At 43.7% G+C, this 20,386-nt stretch overlaps 1 protein-coding gene across 1 annotated transcript; it reads right to left on the bottom strand.

The window, feature by feature from the left end:
* Positions 1-1,904: 1,904 nt before the first annotated feature.
* RAD51C (RAD51 paralog C) lies at positions 1,905-20,355 on the bottom strand. Its single transcript, XM_084272904.1, has 9 exons — positions 20,232-20,355; positions 18,863-19,121; positions 18,436-18,602; positions 17,328-17,461; positions 14,298-14,429; positions 11,944-12,010; positions 8,089-8,149; positions 5,791-5,851; positions 1,905-2,205 (listed from the first exon to the last, which is right to left on the bottom strand). Exons 1-9 carry the CDS (start codon positions 20,347-20,349, stop codon positions 2,104-2,106), a joined length of 1,101 nt encoding a protein of 366 aa, XP_084129030.1. The 5' UTR covers positions 20,350-20,355; the 3' UTR covers positions 1,905-2,103.
* Between the last annotated feature and the right edge of the window lie 31 nt (positions 20,356-20,386).

Below are 20,386 nucleotides of genomic sequence, written 5' to 3'. Positions count from 1 at the left end.
CTGGAACAGCTTCCTTGTCTCCAGCAGATGAGAGCGAAATCTGGCTCGTTTAATCTAATTTTGTCTCCGCCAACAGATCCTTCTCTCTGGTTCTGATCTGCAGAGCTGATTTTTGTAAGAGCTTCAATATGAAAAAGAAAATCCTAAAAACACCTTCAGCATAGAGAGCCTCCAGTGCTTCCACTGGACATTTTGGAACTCCCCCCATTAACCAGCACCCGTGCGAGTTTGGTAACGACTCCTGGAATACTGGAAGATCTAACATTTATTCAGACAAAACAATTTATCTCTGTATAACAGGATCAGCATCTCACCTGGGGCTTCTGGATTCTACTCCACTCCAAACAAAATAAACCCCCCAGTCAGCTGAAATTAATATATTGGAGATGTGTCCTTACTCTCCTTACATGTGCAGGAACGTGTTGAGGATATTAAACCAGACCACAATAAATTGAGAGAAACTGATTTTTCCATAAATACCAAACACATTTGACAGCAACTATCACTAGTAACCAGCAGCGCTGCTTAAAATACCGTTACAACACTCTTAATGGATGGTTTTCCTTGTGGCTACGTAGGCATGTGTATTGTGCTAGCTCCCCCCCTCCTCTTGCGCTGCAATACGTAGGAAGCTGTTATTCCCAGCCGGAGCGTTAGCTTGCTGACATCACATGCGGTAGGATCCTTTTGTTTGCCTGTGTCTCCTGCATTGAAATGTTTGTCTGAGTCACAGATCCCGCCGCCTTTCTTCCTCTATGTCATGCTCGCTTGAGAGCTTCTCCCTGACTCACAGTTTTTAAACCTTGACACAGCCTGGTTTGCTGCATGGCAGTCAAATACTTTTCCTTTTAATATTTTATTATGTAATTTATATCTAAATACTATAATGATCCAAAAATCACCACCACTTTTTTTTTTTTGCAGCTTTTTTTCAATAGAGAGGTTTTGTGACTCAGACTCAGCGCTGAATTTTGTTTCGAGGCAGTTTAGTGTTACTAAATTAAAAATTAAAGAGAGAGACTCCCACAACTCGAATTCTCCATTTAGCCTGCTGGCTGAGCTTCCTCAGCTATAGCATTATCAAGCGCTCTGCCAGAAAGGGGTCGTATGTGTGCATGTGTACAAACACTTCTCATAATTGAAGTAATTAGTGGTTTGCACTGCAGTACCTCTCCTCTCCTCTAATAATCTTATCGATTCGTTTTCTCTTAATAAGAGAGGGACAAATCCTGGCTGTATTTTCAGTCTACATTCATTCTTTCATTTGGTTTAGATTCTTGAGCTGCTAAAATATCAGTGGTGTCTAAGAAGCTTGGCTTTTTATTAAAGCCACGAACAAAACAGATCCTGATTAAAGACTCATTATTCTGAATGCTTTGGTAAACGAAGATGGGGGAGCAGTTGGTTCTGCGGGACCAGTTAGGTTCTGCGGGACCAGTAAGGGCTGCGGGAGCAGTTAGGTTCAGGCTTCAGTGATGGTAAAACACTCTGCTTACTAAAACAGGAACACAGAATTACCACACTGGATTAAATCTTTTGTCCTTCAGCTGAAGCCTTTCATCTCTATTGTTACAAGATAAGTGAGAAGTTCAAAACAGTGCTGTGATTGTCCTTGACCAAGGACTTTGCAGCAGGTAAGTGCTAATGCCCCAGCCTGGCAGAGCATTTAGGCATCTATTTATCATAGAGCATCCATCAGCAGCTCCACCACCTTCTGCCCCAGTCTGAGGCATGCGAGTGGATCGCTGCAAGAAACCTGTGAACGTTGATACACACAAAACAGTGATCAAGACTTGTGTCGTTAAGTGCACTGTGTCAGATGCTAGCATGTAATTGGGTTTTTTACCCAGAGTAAAAGAAGTTGTATTCTCCATCTCCCCCAAAAAAGCTAAAGCCTCTTCTTCTAGAAAACATAGATTTTTATTACAAAAGTAAAATGCCAAAACCAAAGAAATTTCCTGGGACAAATGTGCATACTGCAGTCTCAATGTAAAATAATGCCAAGAGCAGGAATTGAAGTTAGAGTCTCTCAGGCTCCCTTTTAGTTGCCTGCTCACTATGCAAATGTTCTCCCATTTTTAACATTCAACTTTGGAATTGCTTTTACGTTTCCTCTTCTCTCCGCGGCCGTTTGCGAGGGTTCATTTCAGTACCATCTGCATTCTGAGTGACAGCTGGAGGCTGCACATCTCGGAAGCCCTGCGACTGTAAGATACAAGCAAAATCACGTGATGACACTTAGATGGGTATAAAGCATGAGTAACTAGTTCTCAGAAGGTCAAAACAAAGTATGATGCCATCATTTACTTTAGATGAACAGCAGCAGAGTGTTTCTAGACCAGGCTGAGCTCAGAACTGCAAGCTTTTCAACACACATGCCAACTAATAACTGTGTCTCCTCATTTTATTCTGTAAAGATTTTATTTTCACCAACTAGGCTATCATTTTCATTTTACCACTAATAACCCCTATGGCTATGGAGCGCTGCTCCTCTGTAAATTAACTTATCTTCCCTATTTAAATAAATTAAAAGCCAAATCCTTCAGCCCTTACTCGAGCTCCTGCAGAAGCAAGGAGATGACTGGATTAATTGCCTCCGTCACATTCAGAATGCCTGAATCTTGGGATATTTTTGTTTCATGTATTTACTTAATGAACTGAAAACATCAATGAGACATTGTGAGAGAACAGCGTATCTGAACCAGTCTCCAGACTGCAGAGACTGTTCCAGCATAGTAATTTATGGGACACAATGGGGTGAGAACCTTTAAGGCCAAAAACTATGTAGATGTGAAAACTAGATGCTGCTACTTAGAAGAGGGCTTGAAGCGATCTGTCCCAGTACTGTCTGCATTTTCTGTTACTTTAGCTCACAATTTATTTCAGAGATTTTAAAATATGAGAGAACTGGAAGATCAGTTAGTTAAACATGTCATCAATGCAGATGGAGATACTGAGATGTTATGCAAAGCCTGTGACTGTCTCCATCTCCGGCTGCAGCGAGCACTGCTGACAACTCAAGGAAGACTCAGTGCATACTTAGAGAGGAAAAGGGGTTAATCAGAAGAGGTAATTGCCTTGGGGATCCTAAATGCTCAGGTAGAGGCAATATGGGGATGAGAGCATTTTTGGAAAGCTTTTACATCGGTGCAGTGTGGAAAAGCAGGCAGAATTACTATCAGACATGTGACTTTTCTAAATGTCCGTGTGTCCCACACCCAGATCAATCCAAAATAAACCCAAACCCAATCAAAACGTTTTGCTGAAGTCTCCCATCTCTGTATTTCTATTTCTGAATGCCTTGCCTCATGCAGCCTGCTGTTTCAAAAGGAACAGACAGCAAGAGGTGCCACAAGGGCAGAATTTGTGCAGTCCCTCTGCTATTATAAGCAACTCAAGTGTTATTCTAAATAGCGTAATGGGGAATCTTCAAGTTTAGTGTTTCACTGCTGCTTGCATCTAATCTCTGCCATTTCCCTTAGGCACAAAGGTGGATCTGTAGCCAAGAATCCACTTAATCCAGCATGCTAGACTCCCAGCAAAAGCATTCCAATGGCTGTAAAGGCCAGAACACGATAAAGTAGGCTGCTTAGTATGGATGTTTTGCATTTAGCTAAAGGCATGTACCTTCTGGGCACAGCGCCTTGAAAACAGAAGAATTTTGTGTGTATTTATGAAGCTTGTTAGTGGGTTTTAGATGGAGAGAACATGCCTAATGGACCTACAAAGCTCAGATAGTGCATGGTCATTTTGAACTGTTCTTTAATGTCTTCTGGCACCTACAGACTGCATCCAGATTGAGAAAGGTAGATGGATGGCTTTATTCTCATGGCTAGTCTGGCAGACCCTCCACGGTTCAGGGAAGTACTGACAATTCCTACCCAGAATCTAGGTCCCTGGTCTCCTTCTTTCATGATGAAATAATCAGGTCGAGATACCTGGGAAATTTAGGTGAATCAGGTGATCTACTTACTCCCTTGTGCATATATCAATTTACATTCCTATACTCTGCATTTAAGAATGAATCCTTATTAACCAGTGAAACTGTTCCATGTGATAGGTGTTCCACAGCTCCCACACTTGCTGGGAGTGGTGACAGACAGACAGGTCAGTATGCTGGAAGGGATACAGCTGAGAAAGAACCAGCGCTTGGTCACCAAGTTATTCACTTCTCCTTCGGCTTTACAGGCACTGAACAGCCACTCTGTCAATGCTACTGAAGTATCTCCCTCATGTGCATAAGCCTAAACATCTCTGATGATCCAGGCTTGAGGAATTTAGAATTGATTCTTTTTTGACACTGGTTATACATAGATGTGTTAGATCACATTTGGAACCATCAAATGTATATTTACATCTTCCAGTTTAACTACAGAGACAGGAATGAGAACCTGAAACAACAGACTGTTACCATCAGACCTGAATTTCATGAAAGAACAGGGATAATACATTTTTCACTTAGAGAAACTGTCTGCTGAAGCAGCTCAACAGGATTAAGGGAAAAAAACCACAAGGATAATCTTAAGTTTTAACTAATCTTTGATTAGGATACACTCTCAACTGTATTTCAAGATTGTGTGTGTTCACACAGAAGAAGAGAGCATAGCTGTTTTATAATGCATATAAAACTGAAAGGAAAAGGCAATTAAACTGTCAAAGATAAAATCCATCTGTTTGTCAGCTGGAGAGAAAGGGCTGCACGCTCCTATCCCACGATCCAAACAATTTGGGATGTAGTCCCACTTCCCTTCCTGTCTGTACAGAACTAAGCACATACACATATATTCACTGTATTTCTTCCATCCAGGTGAATACCTTCAGGAGTGAAAGAAAATCTGATTTTTGTGCAATAGTTTGAAGATCTCATCTTATGGCAGCATTAAAATCTGGAAGAAATGCTATGGCAACGTGTTTCCATGAGGACACACAGCAAACAGTTATGGCATGTACCTATGTATCTGACATTTGGAGATATGAGAGTGGAGTGGTGGGGCTTTTTTAAACCTAAATACAGCTTAGACAGCGTGTCTTCTCATTAACATGTATCTAAGCACCCCACAAAAGAAAATAATCACAGGATTTAACTAGGCATGAATAAGGACTCCAGCCAGAAGCTGGAAGCTCCTCCTATGACAGTGACAGAAGAGATAAATCTGTATATACTGCCTGGTCACAGGGCCACTGGTTCGACAGAGCTATGAAAGAGATAAATACAACCCAGGTTACATCAGGCAATGCACTCACAGCAGAGCTGTGGAAATATGTATGGCATGAGGCACCGGTGAGACCACTCGAATACCATATATGATTCCGGTCACCCTTGTCCTAAAAAGATAAGCTTGACTGGAACAGACACAGCGAAGAGCCTCTAGGGAAACAACAACCTACCTACCTGACGAGGGAGAAAGCAGCTTGGCTTGTTCAAGTCTTCCAAAACAAAGGCTCAGAGAGTGCACAATCGCTCTCTGTAATTGCACTTGGGCCAAAAGTTAACATCAAGGGCAGATAAAATAAGCAGTGCTAGCACAAGAACAGATGGGGACAGGCTGGCTGTAGATTTGATCTGGAAATCCAAATGTTTTAACTCTGAGAGGACTAACATGCTGAATCATTTTTCTAAAGAGAAAAGGTGCAAAACATTGATAAACTTGGAGACATCCCAGTATTACTGGTTACCTTCAGAAGGGATGGAAAGGCAGCACTAAGAAAGCAAACATCATTCTCAGATTGGCCTTTACGGCTACCAATTCCCTCCCATCTCTCTATCTCCAGCCCAAAAGGAATACTAACTGTAATGTGATAGGGTATGGTTGACTCCTTCTGACTCGGTGATTTGTACAGCGTTGCCAACCTGGTTAAACAAAAAACAGATAATTATGATTAGTGAACACACTACTAAGAGTTCCCAGTAACCCAGTGGCCATGGCCAAGTTTTCCCACAATTGCGAGGTAGATGACCCATGGAATTCTGATCTATTCTTGTTTTCATGTAGGTCACTTAAAAGTCTGGATGCCAAACTCCCATCCTTGCACGTCATCTCAAATACAATGTAAACCTGCTAAGAAGAGTGACTAATTAGCTGTGTTTCATCACAGTATTTGATCACATTTTTGGAACAATACTCATCATGAATTAATTCCAAACGCTGCTTTCTTAAAACACATACAAACAAAGGTGTTGGGCACACATCCATTAAGCAATCATTTGCTCAGTGACCCCTCAAAGCTGGGAGATACCCTCAAGAACTCAAATACTTCTAGTGAGGATTTTTCTAGCGATTTCACAAGCCTGTTGATAGAACCTGATGGATGGAGTCAGATGTTCTGTTTCTAAGCCTGACCTTGGCTCCAACGTACAGCATAACCTTGAGAAAATCATTTCCCTTCTTCTTCTCCTCTAACACTTCCTTGACTTCGTGCATTTAGACTCAAAGCAACGCATCTTGATTTCTGCTTATACAGCACCCAGCCCAATAGATGCTTGCATAACGCAGAGGGAAGATTGCAAAGCAGCTCAGAAGCAAAGGATTTTCCAACCAGTCCTAGGGCTGCCTGGCTGCACCATGCCCACCTCCCCAGAACTTCCACTTACCTAAAAAGCCAATATAGAAAGTGTTCAGCTCTCTGTATCAAGACACCCTGCCAAAGATCCTGTTAATTATTTTGGGGGGTTTCTTTACCTCCCTGAGGTGCCATTCTATTAGAAAGCACATAATTACAGCCTGAGGAACACTGCCACTTCATATTAGCTACACAGGGAATTCCTCAGAACATTGAAGTGGTGGGTTATACTTTACAAAATAGCCTAAATCTGAAGCTGCAGAAGCCCTGCTTTCACAAGCACTCAGCTGGAGCTCTGCTGCGTGCCTCCGACTCAACAGGATCTTTTCTCCCAGCAATGAGAACCCTTATAATTAAGCTCTGACATTTTTCAGTAGTAGAGAAGGGAAGAGACAGGTATCATATTTGGCCAAAGTACAATTATTTTTCCTAAAAAAAAAAAAAAGTCAACTGGATTCTCAGGGTCATATTTGGGCCTTAACACCCCAATATAAACCCAAGCACAACAGCCCCACAATGGGTTGTCAGGTGTACATGGTTCATGCTAAAAAAATAATAAAAGAGGAATAGAATCTAGCAATTTCCACTTTTTATGGATAGGCAGTTGTAATCAGAATTGTTATGCTTCTGCAGGCCCTGCTCCATAGTAGCTGCAAATTTAGAACAGTAAATAATCCTTGTTTGTCTGTCTTCAGCTTGCTTTCTGGAACCTGCATCCACGACCATCCTAGCTGTGCTGCAGAAGAAAAAACTCTTTACTTTTGATATATAAAATTAACTTTTGTTCACTCTGCAATCATTATGTTGATGCAACTTGTCTCTTATAAAGACTGTTAACTAATCAGTGATGTTAATTTAATTCCAAATTAAACAGCCTGCTGTAATCATTCTGCATTGCCTTCAATCTTTGAATTTAAAAAGCAAAACTCCACAAGAAAGTGTCTCTGCTTTTCTCTTTCAGGTTTAACAGGCAAAACTATGCACGGGAACATTCCAGTAGCATTTTTCTTTACTGCTTGCAGAAGATTAGGGAATTGAAGGAAGGCTTCTTAATCTCAAGTTCCTGCATTGTGATCCTATATGCAAGACAAATTTAACAGACCAGGAAAGAGAAGTGAGCTTGCAGTATGGTGAAAAGGAGAAAAGAAAAAAGAACCAGGAAACAATAACTCCATCCTGGTTTTAGAAGGGTCAACCTCATTCCTTTGGGCTTCAAAAAGCATCTTCCAGTCAGCTCTCCCTCTACCTCTCTGCCTGTGGCTGTAACTGGGTGGCTGTGTAGCTGCCTGGTTCTGCAGAAGCACCCTGCTGCATTCAAAGCAGAAAGGTCCAGTGGTGCCACTGCAGCTCAGAGGTTGGTCAGCCCTGTTCTCCTGTCCCCCTCAGAGTCACCAGCTAGGTGGAAAGCCTTCTTCAGCATCTTTGGCTTTGTACTGACTGGGGCCTGACTGAAGCAAAGAAATTCCACCCCCTGCTTTCAAAATGCAGGTAGTGAAAAAAACCAAACCAGAAAACATCTTCACTTACCGCTGACTGTTGTCCCAGTGAAAGATTAAACGGACAGTAGCAGCATGTCCCCAGCTTTCTCCTGGGGACACAGAATGATAGAACATTTTATTTATCTCCTATAACAACAGCAGCATCAGTAAACTGAACTGAAATTAGACCAGTCTTCCAAATCCCCCCCATGATTAAAACACAGATACCCTTCTTGCAGTAATGAATTGCATCTTGTTTGTATGTACAAAGATTTCACAAGTTCATCAAATACTCTGAGACAAGGAAGAGCCTCTGTACAGTGTGTCTTACAGACAGTTTGATGCAACTCTTCCATATTTATAGGAAGGTTTTATATGTATTTCACAAAGGATGGATACCAGACAAGTCTTGAAAACAGAGGCAGCGCAAAGAAAAGATTGTTCTCATCGTTATTAAAGAAGTCTAGTGCCTGTGTCTAAATCCTACTTCAAAAATGGCAATATTCGGTCTCTCAGGCATAATTATGAGCAGACACCACTCCCTCTGGGATACAAGCTTTGGGAGAAAGATGATGATTATTAGAGTACATGGGGCCCCTGAAGCAGTCTGCTTCTGACAGCAAAATGCAAAAGAACACAAGGAGAGGCAAGGCAGGGAGAGCGTGGTAGAAAGAAGGACGTTTGGATTGTTATCCTGTTTCAGAGGAAACATGCCTTCTGTTTCAGTTCACACATGACCACAAGCTCAGTCCATTTATAGACAGTTTTATTGGGTGTTTTCCTCTGTTTATCCCAAGGAGACAAGTCATTACTCCAAAGAGGGGTTGCATTTTAAAACACTCAGTGTGGATAAGTGCTGCAAGCCTCTCCTATTATTCACCTGCACCCAGGCCGGTAACTTCTGAACCACTTGTTGGTCTCCATCATATCACCAGCCCCATGGGCCCCACGTGCTCTGGTATTCATTACAGCACAGGGAAGGAAAAAAACCTGATTCAACTGTAATGAACCCCTAGACCCTGCAGGCATCTTGCCAGACCTTGCTCCACTATTTCCAAGTTGAGATTAAAGCTTCTGGCCATCAGATACGGTTCCAAGCCAAAGATCAAAACATCTTTTACAACTCATACAATTTCTACACCAGAATGTTTCCACCTGCGTTCAATATGAGAGGAAAATGCTACTGGAAAACGAGCTATTTCTGAGTCAAACTGGCTGTAGATTAATATCTGACCTCCTTTCTAAATATATCCAGTAGAAATGTCTAGGAACACCCAGCTTAGCTATCATCAGTGGGAAAGAAAGCTGTCCCCTTCATAAAGCTCTTAATACTTTGCAGCATCTGTATTTCCCCCCCCTCGCCATAATTAAGAACTTCCCTTCTGCTGGGAAGCTGCAGAAGAGTTTAGAGATTAATGTTCTTGTGAGATCTTGGAAAGGCTGATTCTGAGGCTTACCAATCAGTGGGGGAAAAGCTTAGTTAGGGGAGGCAGTAGGACCGATTCTTCTTGGGGTTTTGCTGCTGACTCCTCCCTCAATAGTTCCTTTGGCTACAACCAACCATGGAGGACATAGAGGAAGAGGGCATGAAGCAGTAGGACAAGGGATAACGGTTTTAAACTAGAAAAGGGAAGGTTTAGGTTGGATATTAGGAAGAGGTTCTTCAATATGAGGGTGGTGGATCACTGCAACAGGTTGCCCAGAGACATAGTGAAGGCCCCATCCCTGGAGACATTCAAGGTCAGGCTTGACGGGGCTCTGAGCGACCTGATCTATTGAAGATGTCCCTGCTCACTGCAGGGGGTTGGACTAGATGACCCCCAAAGGCCCCTTCCAACCTAGCACATTCTATGATTCTAAGTGATTCTATGTTCCTTAGCCTTTACCATGACACTGTTCAAACAGCATCCCTTCTGAGTGGGTCACCAACTATCACCTTGTAATCCACCTGCTACCTGCACCCAGTCTGGGGAACAATTTCACACCAAAATGAAGACAGCGTTGTACTGCTCTGCAATTCTCAACCTGAGCTGTGGCAGTTTAGGATGAGGGGAGTATCTCCTAGCTTAAATATTTTACCAACTGCTACAAAGAGTAGACACTACTGGGTTTAGCAATACTATGTGGTTACACATGCATTCTGGTGAGAGTGACAATGACTTTATGGTCAGTATGAGGTTAAGTCAAATTAAATGTTTGTAAAAGAAACTACAGGCAAGGCAGTACATGGTATCTTTCAATTATAGCCCACCCTGAGTGTCTCCACATTCTGTACTGTCCCTGTGACTCAATAAACAAAACAGCTTTCAAACAACACTGGCTATTGGAAAAAAAAAGACAGAATCTATTAGCTTTAATTGAGTTTGTAGCCAGAAAGGCTGCCAAAAACAATCCATCAGAGAGCAAGAGGCAAAAATGACAGAAAGGGTCAGATACTGGGAGCTGGGTCTTTATCTGCACGCACAGCACAGAGCTCCACACATTCCTCACATTCTCAGAGGAGCTGGTCTGTATTCTGTTGGGTTTATCTCACATCCCTGCCAATGGTTCAATGCCTGTGCAGACACAGGGAACATCCTGGCCTTTGCACTGCCCCCTTCTTCCCCCTCCCCTCCCCAACAAGGGAATCACTACTTAGGTCACAGAAACTGAAGCTGTGGACAGAGAATTTGCGCCCTTTAAGTGAATCATAAAATAATATAAACTCACAACCTGAAGTAAGATTTAAACACTGAGCTTTTCTTTTTTTAATTTGTAAGAAATCTCTACTTCAGAAGAACTATTCTGTTTTCCCCAGTGACCGCAGCAGCAGAGGCTGTATGAGAAACTCTGCTCATTACAGGGCAAAATGGAGCAGCCTGTAAAGAAATCACCCACTTAAACTCACTATGGGCAGGCTGTAGCTGCAGAACTTCCCTCTACATCATAACTGTAGCAAGCAACGGGTAGTGAGTTCCAGCTATGCAGCAAATAGGAAACAGCTTTGCAAATAATTAATGGAACATGTTTGAGTATAATGGCAAAATAAACATTTTTAACTGGTTTTGAGAGACAAAGAACGATTCTCAGGGAATTTAGAGAACTGCAGCATAGTCTGAGGTGTGCAACTGTTAAGCTGAGCTCTTCTGTTATTGCTTTAACCTGTTCATTGCCACATTCCTGCTGGAGGTTTACTGTCCTTAGGTCCACCCCTACACTTTTACATCATCACTCACCAGCCAGTTTCAGTCTAAATTATCCAGTTTATCAGCAGTTTACTTACTATTTCAATACCTCAAGCTGAGCTGGCCCACTCTGGGCTGAAATGGATTGGGAGGCAACCACTAAACATCTCAGCCAGCGTACAGGATGCAGCAGTGACCTCCAGCAGGGACAGTGGCCTCCTTATCTGGAGCAGAGGTAACACTGCAGTCTAACATCGCCCTCAGGGGAAGGCTGCACTGCATTTCCTGCACACCTAGCTACTTAGAGAGCTCTGGGTACCTAGTGCTTCCCCATAAGGGGTGATTCAGTCATCTTAAGGAATACCAACAGATCTAGTATCAAGTTTAGTATTAAAAATTTGGGTTTAAAAAGGAAAAAAAAAAAAGTCCAGCAGCACTAAAATGTTTGTAATCCTTTTTTAAAAGAATCTAACCAGGGTTCTAATCTGCACATCATCTTTTAGTTTAGAATAAAATATGATAGCTGCTAATTATAATTACGATGCTGACACAGATAAGCACTACTGTAGCATTCCACAATGCTAGCAGCTCCAGATGGGCGTAACAGTTTCATCCTGGACTCTGCTACACTGCAGGAATTCAGCAAAACAATTTCATTTTCTTTGTACACAATACCAAAAGAAAGGAAATCATGTATTTGAAGATTAACTCAGTTGTCAACTCACAAGCTAAGCACCTACCTAAAGCAGGTACCAATGTGGACTGCCTTTGTCCAATCCTTGTTGTCATTTGGTTTGTCAGAACTACCTAAGAGAGGGGAAAAAAAAGCAAACAAATAAGAAAATCTCCAGAAAAGCAGCAGACTGCTGGGAGGGAAAAGAGGGATTTTTGAAAAAAGCATTTTATGAAGTTACTCAGGCAAAACTCTTCCCTACTGCATGTAATGAAGCTTTTATGTTAAGAAGAAACTATAAAGGTGCCCCCATCTTTCCTCAACAGCCAAAACAAAATAAGAGAACCCAGCAAAATGTAGTTTCAATTTGTTCAGAAAGGTAGATTTGTTCAGAAGATACATTTCCTTTATTTGAGACTTTAAAGGAAACTAAATTTCTCACTTCCCAAGGGATGCAAACTCTATACAACCTGTATACTCCACCGTAGTTGTACTAAACACTGATTGGATCCGGACTTGGATGCACATGACTTGTGCAAACCCTCTCTGAAGAGATGGGTTTCAGTCAGCGTGGCATAAATGAACTGGTGGGGCTGCTCCAAACACACACAAGCCGAGTGATGAACAGAATTCCAGCACCTTGTAGTCTAAAAATGCGCAAGTGGGTACAATACAGAGCAGAATGAAAGTGAACAGACAGAGCGGGGGAGTGTTTTTGCAGCACAAACCACTCGTAGGAGGTTCACAGACAGTCTAGGTTAGATCCCTGGTAGAAGTGGGGGTGGGTGAGACAGAAAAGAGCCAAGAATGTTAATTGCAAAGTTCATTAAAAATGAAAAATCAAACAAAAAAAAAATTGTACCTATCTTAAACCCCGGGGGTTTTCATTGTTTGACATGTTTATGTGATTCTTGCTTGAACAGTTAGCATGTGCTACAGCAATTCCACTGAGCACACGGGGCACACACCACAACATTTCCATAGCTGAAAGCACCAAGGCATCTACTGCCTATTTTAGAGAAGTAACTCATCACACAGGGATGATGATAACAGCCCCAACCAGGCTCCCCTTCTCACTGCTGGAGAAGGGCTGGTCTGGGCATCCATCTGGGCACAACCCACTGCCTGCAGCTTTAGAAACTAAAGGAACTTCTTTCCTACCATATTAGAGCACTCAGGCTGCCCAGCTTTGCTGACAAGCCATCTCTGGCACACAAGCTGAATTTAGCCTGCTTGCAAGCTACACAGAGCTAACTCAAAAATTTACAACAGGGACACTCTGAGCCCTTCAGAAGCTCTGTAACTAATCACTCCTTTAGCATTTGTTTAGCAAGCATTTGCATTAAGCTGCTCACTTGTTCAACAGAAATAAGTTATGTTTCTCTTGACCAAAGAAAAAAAGGCTGTACAGTGACAACTGCTCCTGTTCAAGGTCACCAGGCCCCCGATTTACGAGTGAAAGCACTGGGTAAACTGCAGGCTGTGCAAATCAAGCAGTCGTGTGACATTCCCCTCCCTTGGTGCCCACACCAGCAGGAAGAAGCTTCCTAATTCACGCCAGGGCAGGAGGAAAGGGAGGCTTTCAGCAGCGAGCCCAGTCGCTGAACCCAGGCAGAATGCAGAGCTGGGCTCCTTCCCTTCCTGCAGCTATCAGAGGAAGCACGGGGAGGGGGGTATTTTTAGCAGTTGGGAACAAAAGCCAATTGCGCCAGAGCTGTCGGTGACAAGGTTGCAAGTCACCTGGAAACAGTTACAGGGACAAGCACCATTTTGAGACTGTGTGAGCTCTAATTCCTGAACAATGCTTTTCTGTGCTGGAGAAAGACTTGCCAAAACAACTTCTGGAACAGATGCAGCTTCCGAGTGCCATCTGCTGGCTACGGCTGCAGGTTTCCTGGCCTCCATATTGGCGTCAATGACGTAGAAATGATGCTCAGGAAGGAAGCAATGGGTTTCTGTGGATGCCAGAAGAGCAAGCCAAACTAGCAGGTAAAGTGGCTTTCCTCCCTCAGAACAGTTATTCAGCGAAGGCAGTAGTTAACTTTTAAATGAAGAGTAGAAAACTCTGTTGGAACTAAATACTCTGATGTATGTTAGCATATACACCTTGTAGAACTCTTTGTCCCACCAAATCATTAAGTAAGATGTGAAACAGCATGATGAACTGATATGCTACTGTTTAATTAAGATTCACAGGATGCTTTAAATGCAAATTTTACTAATCTTGGCAACTCTAGGAGTCTTCCACCTCACCAGTTTTGCCTGTGCAAGATCCATCTATATTTACTAACCAAACTGGCAAACGTAGAGGGAATTCTCACAGTTTTATTTAGCCATTTACAATCACGTTTGCTTAATTCCTTGTAATGTTATTTATTCCAAAGTAGCATCCTTTGTGATCCCAACCCACCCCGGCCTTACCGCTGCTCTGTGATCGTTTGCTATGATGATGAGCTGCTGTGCCAGACCGTTCAAAAGCCTTGTCCGAAGGGAGAGGTCCTCAAAGTCATGGCGAAAGGGAAACGCAATTCCATCAATCACCACCAGTCGGACCTCAAGGGAGAAGAAAAGGAAAACCCCCATTACTGTCCTACCAACCAATGGCAAGAAGCAGTAAGACCTCTTTCAGAGAGCACTGCAATGTTTTATGTACAGTGACTACAATCTTTTACACTCAGGCGTAACACCTCATGTCTCTTTCTACATGTATCAGAGACAATCAACACTCCACGAGAGCAGGGTAAAGAGCCTCAAGGTCCAGACGCTCTAGTACACTCCCTGAGTGTGTTCTGTGTAGATACTAGCTTAGCACAGAGCTATACTAGCTTAAACAAAGCACTGCACCAAGCTCTCCCAGTAGTTAACTCAGCACAGAGCTGCCCTTCCACCTGTTCCCCGTTTCAGAGCTCGCTCACTTACGAGCTGGCGTATCTCTGCAGCACCAGGTACAGAATACAGAATCACAAAGCAGGACTTAAAGCCTTGCAGAAGAGAAACTGGAGAAAAAAAAGCCCAAATACTTCCCATCAGAATTGTACTTCAATCAGCTCTACACAAACATTAACTTATTTCAACTTCTCCCTCAGAAATTAAATCCTGTCGTAGAATTTCAACAGATGCTTAAGGATGTTCCAGGCGCTGTGCAAGGAGCTGAGGATCTCTCTTGCCTGAAGATGTTTGCTTTGCTGAATTCTTTCTTTTTGCAGCAATCATTAGCTGAAGCTAGAGCACAACGCTGCTGCTGGCTCATCACCCTCAAGACACTCTATAAACATTAGTCTGGGGTTTTGATTTATTCTAACTTCATTTGTTGTAGGTGTTTTGATGACCCAAGACTGTCTGAAATGCAAGAGGGAGATGGATAGTCCTACAGTGTCTGCGTGGTCAGATGTCACTCTGATCTCAGGTACCTACAAGTTCTTGCATTAATGCACGAGATAACAAATTGGAAACAACATGAGAAAGCTGATTTTCTGTATTATTGATCTAACTCATTTCTGGGAAGTAGCTTTGTGACTAGAATGTACAAGCCTGCAGCAAGCATCACTCTCTCAAACGGCCCTAGGGCTCCAAATGAAAAAAAAATATCTGGATTTGAAAAAAGAAGATTAAATAGTTTCAATTAAAAGAAGATATTCTTCTGTTTTCTCATTTTTCTTCCTTCTGGCAATTTCTTTTCTATGAGCCTGTACATCTTCTCATGCATAATTTTTTTTTTACTTTAAGAACAATCAATTTAATGGCATAAACATGACTCATGGAATATACACAGTTATATAACTTCCCTACCAGATGAATATGCCCAGGTAGGATGCAATTTAGTTTCTTTTCTCCCAGTGGCACTTGGTATAAAATAGCAAACAAGTAGACTTAAAATATTGAAAAGCAGACTATATAGAGAAAGCTTGGTAAGACAGGCCTTCTGCACGTCAGTTTGTCTCTCCTAGACCTCAAAGAATTGGGCTTATTAGGACAAGAATATTTTCTAACACAGTCCTGTCTGTATTATTGGTCTTTCTCATATTATTAACAAACTCTCAAACTGACTCATATTTCCAAATGACACTCCAACTCTCTCCAACTCTGTCTCTCTCAAAATAAACCCCTAAAACCTGGAGGCTTCCTGTGGTCCCAGCCTGAGCTCTGGGTCCGCACAGGGGGATCAGACTAATTTTAATGAGAGCTGGACTGCACTGAGCAATCTGTCAAGTGACTTATAGCCTGTCCAAGGAATCACCAGAAGGTCTTACAGTTCTCCTGCAACCTTCAGTATTTCAGGCTGCGGGCCAAGCACAGATAATCAGCACAGATGGTACCAGAGAACTGCAGCCCAATGGAACTGTGCTAATGAAGCCATGTACTTTCCACAAGAGCAAACACAACAGGGCACCGTTAGTACCTGGCAGAGAAAGGGAAATACCAGACTACACTAAGCAAAAGTAAGACTCCCATCTGTGCTTTCAAGAACATAACAGCTTCCAAAAATGGAAGTGATATGCAAAAGACATTCTAGCTAAACAATGCTGATTTGTGCTCTGTTACAATGAGGCACGAGTCATTTTCCCTGAATCCTGTTCAGGAGTGATCTGCTGGGCAGAATCTAGAAATCTGGCAGGGAGGTGGTGAAAATCTGCCTTACAATAGCATCTCACTAAGACACTAGGTACTAGGAAACTGTTTGGCTGTAGTCCACCCCAAGAGTCAAGCTGCAGGCTCCGGTTGCTTGTAGCAACAGATGATGCAAGTTGGAGCATAGGAGGTTCCACAGCAACATGCGGAAGAACTTTTCCCCAGTGAGGGTGAGGGGAGCCCTGGGACAGGCTGCCCAGGGGGTGTGGAGTCTCCATCTCTGGAGAGATTCAAGACCCATCTGGACACCAACCTGTGCAATACAAGCTGGGGAGATGCTTTGGCAGAGGGTTGGACCCAATGAGCTCTCGAGGTCCCTTCCAACCCCTGTGATTCTGTGATTCTATGCATTGGAAAGAAAGAGTCACTTTCTTGATGCTGAGATGGTGCAGGATGCTTCTGGCCCTCAGTGATCATCTGGGACAAAAACAACAGCCCTTGGCTTTTCTGATCCCCCTGCATCCCCGTCGCTACACGCACACCTGGCTCAGAGCCACTTCTGTAAAGCAGCTTTGGGACGATCCCTAACTGGGTGCTCACACAAACATTACAACATGTGGCAACACAGGTCCAGCATCCTCAAGTCAAAGTGGACACTGAGGACGATGGCAGCAGCGTTGGCAAAAGCTAATGACTCTTGGGAGCATCTGTGACAAAGCAAACAAGCAAGAGCGCGTTTCATCTGTACCCTGGCACCAGCCAACGCGTTACTACCCAGCTGATGAGGTACTTAGGTGTTACTCATGTTACTCTTATTGTACCCTGAAAATCTTTCCTTTGAAGATGAGTCATATCTTCTGGGAAGTCTGTAACAACCCTTACCTTTGAATGCTCTGAAAGAAAGTCTGGGAGAAGGTAGACCTGTGCAAGAAGCTCTATGTAGTCACGGCAACGGAAGTAATATATGTGAGAAAGGATACTTTCAAGAGAGAAAGTCTCCAAAGCTTTTAGATGATCTGAGAACAAATAAATAGATGAGTAAATGAGTCAGAAGTCTGTACTAGCACATTGCCACTTCCATCATCCCACCAAACTATGCCTCCACATATAGCAACAGCAGAACTCCCAGAAATGGAAACAGTCAAGGTAAGGAGTGTGGGAAACACACCTTCCATCTGGCTTGAAAGTCAGAGAGGTGGTGAGCAGATGCTATCTCAGCATTTGCACACAGATCCACAGGAGCCTCCAAGGGAGTGCTCCAAAAATGAAAAATTTATTTCTGAAAGAGTAACTTTTCCAGTAAATAATTTTCAAGCCAGAACACCACCACAGGACATCAGCAACTATTAATCATCCATTCTTTAATGCACAGGCAGTGGCTCATTTAATACAGTGTCCTTTTACCTCTGTCCAAACAGAAGTTTGACTCATAAAATGCTCTAAGAGAAGCATAAAATTTGTGTCAGTATCCCTAACACAGGGATGATTTATAGAGTAAAACTCTTCAGTAAATGTCAACTGGCTGTATTGACCTTATGAAGGAGCTGAATTCCAGCTACAGTTTTACAATATGGGGCTTTAGCTCCCCTTTCTCCAGCTGCTCTTCCTGTCCCTGACTTGCAGCACATTATCCCTGTTTTGCTGACAGAGGTGGGTTTGGGTTTTGCTGTACATTTAAACATTAAAGTAATCTGTTTAAAAAAAATAACCCAAACAACAAAACAGACCCCAAAACACCCCAAAAATTGTCACGTAGAAAAAGAATTATTCTCAAAGTAGATCAGCTCAGTCTGCAGCACGACTCCACAGCCATACCAATGCCATTCTGGGCATAACACATACAGGTAGAAATAAAAGGCCAGCAGCAAGAACTCCTTAAGCCAACACTGCTGCAGAAACCCTCAAAGTGTAAAACTGCAGCCTGAGAGACACTCGTTTCATTCAGATCCTAGCTTAGTAGGCAGAAATAAAAACCAACTTAGCAACATACCTTCTTCTTGATGAGCTTCAGCAATAAGCTGGCAGTGCTGCACACAGGCAGCTGCAATATCCACTACTCTGTCCACCATAAAACTCCCCTCGGTATCAATGAACACTGCTTCTCCAGCTACACCCCCGAAGCACTCTGGGATCTGTACGTCTACTGCCAGCTGCATACTGCCATGGGAAACAGAAAAAAGAAGAGAAATATTTATATCACAAAGCTCTCCCCTCCCAGCTCGCTCCTGAAGTGACATTTCTGCTGAGGAATACGTGGAACAGGAGGCAGAACAGCCTTTGTCATGATTATATTTATAATCCTGCAGAAGAATCAGACTGAAGTCACGACAAGAAGAAAAATAAACTCTCTTCATAATCAAACTAAAGAAAGAAGAGTGATTCTCAGTAGCAAAAGAAGCAATCTAAAAATGAAGTACCATAGCTGTGTTTTCCCAACACCAGGTGCTCCACAGATCTCAGTAATTTTTGTTAGCTGCACACCACCTCCCAGGATATTGTCTAGTGCTGAACAAAAGGTGATGATGAAGCCCTGGGCTTGCTCTTCTTCCAGAAGTTCCAGTGCTGTGCACTTTCTGGTGGCACCCGATCCCCCAGCTGTCTTTGCTGCATCATTGTGACATTCCTGCCTCACAACCTGCAATGCTTCCAGTGCCTCTTCTTTGGAGATTCCAATTTCTACAAGAGTCAAAACCATGAAACACTTGCCTTATTTCTATAAACAGTTATTTATTTAAAGTATGAAGAGATAAATCAATTTGTCTGACAGAACCTGATCATTCTGCAGCGTAACACAGAAGTATTACTGCTGTTAGCATACCAGTGCCTATGGGTTACCAACATCTCTGGAATGAAGGATGTGATTTTTCAAAAGAAGTGGTGGTGCCCTGCGTTCAGAATTCAGGTGACAGTAACTGATCTGCAAATAATAATAATAATAAATAATCAAAACTATTTATTTATCCCCATAGACAGGGATGGGATCCAGCAGAGCAATTCACCTCTCCTGGGCTCAATGCACTGTCACATTAACTTCACCTGAAGCAAAGCAGGCCCTGTGGAAGGAGTCAGGTTGCAGACTAGTGACAGTGACACCCACCTCTCCTACCCTGAGTTATCAGGGTGCTCCAGGGCCGAGCACCTTATGCACTTGAAACACTGACCTGACAGCAGAGACAAGGCACCTGCAAACACCTCCGTGTCTACCTTCACCAACAGACCAGCCAGCACCCAGCTACTTCACTTCTTTGGGACAAGGCTACAAGCTTTATCACCTGTGCCAGCGAGTGGCACTGATAATCACCCTCATGTCCTGCTCCTTGGAGCGCACACAGCGCTCTATAGCCCTGCGGATCTCACCCCGGCCTCCGGAGAAAGGGCTGGTTCTGGCTGCACGGGAGCTGACTCAGTTTAAAGCCCAGGGAGCTGGGGATGAGGAGGGGTGAGGCCGAACCCCGCTCTTCTTCTGTGCCGGAGGCAGCTCTGATCAGAACCTGGGGGGGCTGTTTGGTTACACTTCTCCTCCCAGGCACCCCTGAGCCGGCAGCCGCGGCCCTGACCCAGCCTCACCCGCGGCCCCAGCGAGGCTCCTCAGGCCAGCTCAGGAGACAGAGCGGCCCTTCGCCGCCCCGGCCGCGTTAACACCGTCCATCCCCTGCTCAAACCCCAAGATTCGCGGGAGGGAAGCGCGGGGGGAAGGGCTGCGGGGAGAGACCTGTCCGAAGCGGGGACAAGGGCCGCCGGGAGCGGACCCGCCAGCAGCGGGGGCGCCCGTACCCCCGCCGGTACCTTTGCTCAGCCCGCAGGGGCCGGTCTCTAGCAGCTCCTGCGCCGTCTGGAAGCCGGCGGCCACCAGCCGCGCCCGCAGCGCGGGAGGCAGCGGAAAGCTGCCCAGATCCCGCTGCATCGCGGGGCCGCCAGGTGCCGCCGGGCCGCTCTAGGCC

This window comes from Gallinula chloropus (genome assembly GCF_964237585.1).
Source record: "Gallinula chloropus genome assembly, chromosome: 19".
Lineage (NCBI taxonomy): Eukaryota > Metazoa > Chordata > Aves > Gruiformes > Rallidae > Gallinula > Gallinula chloropus.
Note: the sequence above shows the minus strand (reverse complement) of the source record. Positions and strands in the feature narration are given on the sequence as shown.

Excerpts from the sequence above, each read along its gene's own strand:
- RAD51C (XM_084272904.1), bottom strand. The coding sequence starts at position 20,349 with ATGCAGCGGGATCTGGGCAGCTTTCCGCTGCCTCCCGCGCTGCGGGCG. Across the intron at positions 14,430-17,327 it reads TTCTTTCAGAGCATTCAAAG|GTCCGACTGGTGGTGATTGA; the intron begins GTAAGGGTTGTT and ends TTCTCCCTTGAG. Across the intron at positions 2,206-5,790 it reads CCATACCCTATCACATTACA|TCGCAGGGCTTCCGAGATGT; the intron begins GTTAGTATTCCT and ends TGTATCTTACAG.